The 7,500-nt window shown below is 36.8% G+C and overlaps 1 protein-coding gene across 1 annotated transcript in view; it reads right to left on the bottom strand.

Annotated features, from left to right (window-relative positions):
- LOC125034579 overlaps positions 1-7,500 on the bottom strand; it is a 27,495-nt gene that overhangs the window by 10,895 nt on the left and 9,100 nt on the right. The window contains exons 3-5 of the mRNA XM_047626479.1: positions 4,078-4,287; positions 1,032-1,167; positions 30-167 (exon numbers count right to left, since the gene is read on the bottom strand). Of these exons, the coding sequence (XP_047482435.1) occupies positions 30-167; positions 1,032-1,167; positions 4,078-4,287 (484 nt within the window). The remainder of the gene's footprint in view (positions 1-29; positions 168-1,031; positions 1,168-4,077; positions 4,288-7,500) is intronic.

Genomic DNA, 7,500 nt, shown 5'->3' with positions numbered 1-7,500 from the left:
ACGCATCCTACAGACGAAATCCTACATACTTAAATCCCGAAAGGATCCCACAGAAGGACTGGAGAGCTTGAAATCCTCCGGCGACCTTGTCTGACTCTTGACCCAACACAAGGGAGCCGTTCAGAAGCAGGCACTGGCGAGGCAGATGCTTCACGCCGTTCTTCTTGCTGTGGAGGGAAGGGAAGTGATTGTTATTGTAGGTATTTTATTATTGTTGTGTTTAGTGGTAGTATTATAGTTATTATTGTCACTTTGATTATCTCTCTTTTTCTTCTTCTTCTTCTTCTTCTTCTTCTTCTTCTCCTCCTCCTCCTCCTCCTCCTTCTTTTATTTCTTCTTCTTCTTCTTCTTCTGCTCCTCTTCCTCTTCCTCCTCCTCTTCCTCCTCCTCCTTCTTCTTCTTCTGCTCCTCCTCCTCCTCCTCCTCCTCCTTCTTCTTGGTGTTCACTTTGACTTGTTACACACCCATGCTCTTTCTCATGCAGCTCATGACATACACACACACTGCCTCTCACACTCAAATACCATGACTTTTCGATTTATAATTTTTATCTTTTTCTTTTTGGCGTTGCTCTAACCTTTTCTTTCTCTTCCTCTTACATGTTTTATATGATTTGTTATTCATCCATTTATGTATTTATTTTCCTATTTATTTCTCCCTTATCTATCTGTCTATCTATCTATCTATCTATCTATCTATATATATATGTTTAGGAATTCTCTGTGCATTTATTTGAACTATCTACTTAGGCATTCATTTATTGATTTATTCATAAATTTATTGGCTTATTTACTCATTGATGCATTTATTTACCTTTTAGACTATTGGCATATCCATCTATTAATTCATTTATCACCTTTTTTGGTGTTTGTGTATTTATTAATAAATGTATTGGCTTGATTGGTTATATTCACCTCCTCACCTATCTTTTTGTGGCGTTTCTCTATTTATTTATACATATATTGGCTCATTTATCCACATTCACCCATTTGTCCCTTCCTTTATTGATGCTTTTTATCGACAAGGCTTACCCATTGAGGTAGAACGTCCCCGTAGAGTTCTCGCTGTTGGCCACGAAGCACGCGTGGTACCACTCGTCCGGGTACAGCCTCGTGCCGTCCGCGTAGAGGTACTTGCCCCCGATGGCTATGAAGATCCTGGTGCTCTCTGGAATGGGCGGGCGCGTTAGGGTCTTTTTAATGGATATGGTATACATGTATATACACATGCAAATACTAACGCATGTATGCACATGCACGCAAGTACACACGGACGTACGCTTGGGCAGGCAAGTATACACGCGCACGTACGTACGCGCACATATACACACGCCCACGTACGCACAGGTGGGCACACACACACACACACACACACACACACACACACACACACACACACACACACGCACGCACGCACGCACGCACGCACGCACTCACGCACGCACACACACACACACACTTCCCGTGCTTCCTGGAAAGAATAAACAAGTCTGTGTATAAGTATTGTCCATAGAGAACTAAAAAAAAAAAAGTGAATCGCGTTTTTTGAGTGATTTTTTCTCGATTTCTTTCTCTCTCTACTTACACGTTCACATCCATAGGTATTCATATTTACTCCGTGATGATCATAAATGCCAAATCACGTTGCAGTGTTTTCCTCTGCAAGTGCTACAGCGTGCAGAGTCTCAAGGTGAACATCCTGTGCGCTTGCAGACACCAGACAAAGCGCTAATCCTATCTTTGAGTATGATACGTATTTCGTGCGTGTATGCACTGATAGGCGTCAATTGGAAATTTTAAGAAATATTTATATTGTGAAAAATGTCAATATTTTGGGCTGTTTCAGGCATGAAAAGAGAGAAAGAAAAATAAGTGAAACATCAAAATCTATTATTTTTTTATTTATATCGTTAAACATATGATTATCTCCTTTCGTACTAATCTTTAAACCTAAATAGTCTTCACACCAACGAAGCAACCGAACGCATTAGTGGGTAAATGCATAAATCCTTCGTTCAGTGTCATTTACAGTCACTTTTCCATCCTTTACCTCCCCCCCAGGGTGGAAGGTTTAGCCCCCGGGCACAGCATAACCTCCTGAGGTCAACCCAGGGACCCGCCACCATGACGTTGCAATTTTGAATGACATGGTAGATGTATTTGCTTTGAATAAACCCCTGAAGAAAGATTTTATCTGTTTTTGACTACGAGTTCATCGCGAATTCCGTCTCGTAAATCTATTCAGTTTTACCTTGTCTAATGGCCTTTTTTTTTTTCTTTTCTTCTGCTCTGTCTGTCTTCCTGAACGTACATAGACGAACACGCCCAAAGAAGCACACGCCTAGAATCGTTCACGAGGGAATCTCAAGGTTAAAGCAGGCTGTAAATTGCTATCATCCGAAGTCATTATTAACCTTTTGACCCAATAATCATCCAGGTTGTATAATACGTTTATGTCTCCGTAAAAAATTAGGCTATCCGTGCTCATAAAGAAATATCTGTTTATTCAAATTTTGAATATTATTGAATGAAATACGCGCGGTATCTGGTGTCTCATAAGTAAAGCTATCATAAGTATTCTGTCTGTAGCATTTTTGTTCCGTTAATATCCTTCTCAATATTGTCTATTATAAGTCTCGGTGACTGGATTGACAGGAAATACAAGTAACAACAAGAATGCCTCAGACACTAATCATTAGAACAAAAAATACAAAATAAACGGATAAATAAACTTCAACACGACACGCTACAATTTACCTCGAAAACCAGCTTCCGAAAGAGGACGCTTCCAATCGTCAAAACATTTAAGAAAGTTTTCACAGACAACAACACATAAACGATAATAACTTAGTATATCTGGAAGGCCAGTCCTGGACGTTGTCAAGAAACGGATTACGATAATCACTTTATATAAAAAACATATCAATCGAAACCAATTTCCGACCTTGACGCTGTCGCCCGTCTTTGATGACTGACTTTTGTATTCTCATTTATTTTCTATTTTATCGCGATTTCTCACTTATGCCTCTAGTCATCTGCATCGAGAAATGGACTATCAAGTTTCGAATTTTAAGAAAAGGAAAAAAGGAAAATAAAGAAAGACGGTTGAATGAGTGGCTAAGTGGCATGCATGAGACAGCATCGTTAAACTGGAATCGCTCAGGACATAAATTTCTACGAAGGTCGTTCTGAAGGGAAGCAGAACGGGAAGAGGCGAAGGAGGCGAAGTAGAAGATGGAGATAAAGAAGAAGAAATAAGTGGTGGGGACGAGGGGAAGTGAAGGAGAAGAGGAGTTGAAGGAAGAGAAGGAGGTGGAGGAGGAGGAGGAGGAGAAAGAGGCTGACTAGATGAAGATGAAGAAAAAAGGAAGAGATAGTAGAAACAAAGGAAGAGAAGAAGAAGAGAAAAAGCGAAGAAGCTAGAGTAGGAGGCAGAGATGGAGAAGAAGAATACGGTGGAGCAGAAAATGAAGATTAGAAAAAAGGAGGCGGTGATGTAGAAGGAAGGGGAGGAGGAGGAAAAGGATCTGACAATGAAAACAGAGCATTGGTGAAGGAGGAGATGGGGTAAGAAGGGAAGAGAAGGAGGAGGAGGAGGGATAAGGAAGGAAGAGAAGGAAGAGAAGGAGAGGGAGGAGACTGAGGAATAAGATGGAAAGAGAAAGAGGAGGGGTAAGAAGAGAATAGAAAGAGGGGAGGAGAAGGAAGAGGAAACACAGGATCTTGAAGCCTGAAGAAATGGAAAAACCAGAACAAAGAGTAAAAAGCGAATCAGCAAGAAGAAACAAAACAGAAACAAAGGAGAAAAAACAATGAGAGAGAGAGAAACCTACAACAGCCGAATCTAAACAAACGAAAAAGCAAGAACCTAAAAAAAAGGGGAAAAAAACAAGCAAATCAAATAAATAAATAAACACAAAACACTTAAAACAATAATAAAACACGGCAATACACACACACACACACACACACACACACACACACACACACAAACAAACAAAAATACAAACACAAACAAACAATACCAAAAAATAATAATGACTACCAAAAAAACACAAAAAAAATCCCAAAAACTTACTAATCCCGAAATTGAGTTCGTTGTTCCTCTGGTCGCTGACCGCGTACGAGCAGAAATACGAGGCGCTCTCCCGGAAGTACTGCACCTTGAGCCACGAGCAGACCGTCACGTCCGACAAGGTCTCGCTGCTGGGACCGAGCCAGACCGAGGCGTGGGAGTCCGTCGTCAGCTGATTCTCCGGCTGGAAGAACAGGCCCTCCTCGCCGCGGGCTGGGGGTGGAGGTGGAGGTCGGTTGGATGGAGGAGAAGACATGTGGAGTGGGCTGGGTGGAGGTCGGTTGGATGGAGGGGGAGACATGTGGAGTGGGCTGGGTGGAGGTCGGTTGGATGGAGGAGAAGACATGTGGAGTGGGCTGGGTGGAGGTCGGTTGGGTGGAGGGGGAGACATGTGGAGTAGGGTGGGTGGAGGTGGAGGTCGGTTAGGTGGAGGAGGAGGAGGAGAGATATGGGGGGGGGGGTGGACAATGTCCACCCACCCCCATGTCCACTGGACATGGAGGTTGGAATGGGATAGGTAGATGAGAGGGAGAGATGTGGAGTCTGGTAGACGTGATGATCGTGGAGATAGGTGGATATGGATGTCGGAGGTGGAATGGGATAGGTGGAGGTGGTGGAGGATGCGAGAAATGTGGAGTTGGTTAGGTGGATATGAGGGCGAGACATGTGATATGGGTTTGGTGAATTATGAGAAGAAATGGAAGTGGACGCGAGAAATATGGAGTTGGCTAGGTGAATTTGGAGGCTGGAGGTGGAATAATAAGAATAGTTCTAAATAGGACAGAAAATAACGATGAGGTGGAGGCGAGAGAGGTGGACTCGCTTAGGTGGAGGTGGAGTGACAGAAAAAGACCCTTCTCGCTGGAGACTTGGAGGTGGAAGCTAGAAATGTGGAATGTTAGGTGGATGTAGAATAACGGTCATATAGGCCTATTTGCGATAGGTCTATAAATTAAATAGGTTAATGGGTTGAATTAATTAGAGCTGCCTAAAGCATCAGACGATAATTACGAAAACAAGCATTAGCATGAATGAAATTGGGTAAAGGAGTCAGTTTAATGAACGAACTGATTACATAAAAAGGTGAAAACAGGTGAGGTAATTGGGAAAAAAAGTTAAATCATTTTATAAATAGGTGAAGGGGATGGATTAAATGATTGAGAACAGACGTGGAACAAGGGAATTAATTACATATAAAGCTGAGCGAATGGAAAGTGTTAGATGAGTGAAATTTATCAGATAAGGTTAGACTAGGAAAAATTAAAACAGACGTTTAAAAGAAATTGGTCAGATATGATATACGATATACAATAATGATATGAGATAAAACACATGAAAATGATACATAAAGAAAAAAAAAAAAAGTGACAAACTCATAAAGAGGAAATTTAATGAACTGAGAAACGATACGAAACGAAAAAAAAAAAAAAAAAAAAAAACTATATTACATTATTTGGCTAAAAAACATAACACAGGAGAAATGGCTAAATGGCCCCATTGTCACAGCTATATAACATATTGAAAATAAAGAACATAGTGAGAGACAAGAATATTTGATTATTAATGATACAATAGCGATAGACTACAACTTCTGCCAATACTCATTTAAATAATAATTATAACACATAAAGCAACAATGATAATGATAGCAGTGGTAATAGTGACGATAATAATGACAATGATGATGATGAGTTAATGACGAATAATGAGAAGAATGATAAATTTGATATAAAGACAACAATAATAAAGATGATATAAAGACAACAATAATAATGATGATATAAAGACAACAATAATAATGATGATATAAAGACAACAATAATAATGATGATATAAAGACAACAATAATAATGATACAGATAATGACAAGATAATAATAGCTTGATGATATAAAGACAACAATAATAATGATGATATAAAGACAACAATAATAATGATGATATAAAGACAACAATAATAATGATGATATAAAGACAACAATAATAATGATGATATAAAGACAACAATAATAATGATACAGATAATGATCATGATAATAATAGCTATAGAGATGATAATGGTGATGAGGAGGATAATTATAACGATAAATGATAATAATGATGGTAATAATAATAATAAAGATCATGATAATAATGAAGATGATAATACGAATGATAATAATGATAATAACAGTAGACATAATAGTCTTTTCAATGATATTAACATTAACAATAATACCGGTAATAATACCATAATGATGGTGATAATAACGATGATAATAGTATTTATAACAACAATTAGAATATCACACAAACCGAATTTTTAACAATATCTGTATATTTCAAATTGCACAGTTGTTAAAAGAACACGAAACAAGCTTTTGAAAAAAATATTAACCCCCAAAAATATACATTTGAAAAAAAAGAAGAGAAAATGAAAGAAAAAGAAAGAAAGAAAAAAAGTTAAAAAAAAAAAAAAAAAGGCGATTTAAAAGAGTTTTATTTCCAGCCGAGAAACGCGAGCCCAGGCTTATTAACGCGCAGACCACTCTATTGGCGAGTGAAACTGGTTTTGCTGGAAATCTATATTGAACACGCTTTAATGGAACCACTAATTACACTAATGGAGGTAATCGAGACGACCGTTATGTCAGGACGAGCGGAACTGTTACTAATGAGGACGAATGACAAAAGATAATTACATCCATTAATTACAATAAAAAACAAGCGGAACTTTTACTAATGAGAACGAATGGCAAAAGATAATTACATCCATTAATTACAATAAGGAATAATGAATGACTGATAATCACGTTGTTTTCACGAATGATTCTCTCTTGCCATAAATATAATTCATAGTCTAATTAATCATGTTTATATAATTATCATGGCGGATATTATCACTGGCATTGTCAGTTCTTTCTGTCATTATCTTTTTTGCTATTGCTGTTATCATTGTTTTTATTATTGTTATTATTATTATTATCATGATCGTTATTAGTAGTGTTATCCTTACTATTATTATTGTCATTATTTTCATGATTATCTTTATTTTTATCTCTATTATTATTATTGTTATTGCAATTGTTATTATTATTATTATTGTTATTATTATTTATTATTGTTATTATGATTGTTGTTGTTGTTGTTGTTATCATCATAATCATTATTATCATTATTATTATTATTACTATTGTTATTATCATTATTATTACTATTATTATAGTTATCATTATTATTATTATTATTATTATTATTATTATTATTATTATTATCATCATTATTATTATCATTATTATTATCATTATTATTATCATTACTTTTATCATCATCATTATTATTATTATTATCATTATTATTATTAATGTTATCATTATTATCACTATTGTTATTATCATTATTATTATTATTATGATCATTATCATCATTATTTTAATTATTATTATCA

The sequence above is a fragment of the Penaeus chinensis genome, chromosome 18 (genome assembly GCF_019202785.1).
Source record: "Penaeus chinensis breed Huanghai No. 1 chromosome 18, ASM1920278v2, whole genome shotgun sequence".
NCBI lineage: Eukaryota > Metazoa > Arthropoda > Malacostraca > Decapoda > Penaeidae > Penaeus > Penaeus chinensis.
The sequence above is the reverse complement of the archived record's forward strand: the minus strand, read 5'-3'. Positions and strand labels throughout refer to the sequence as shown.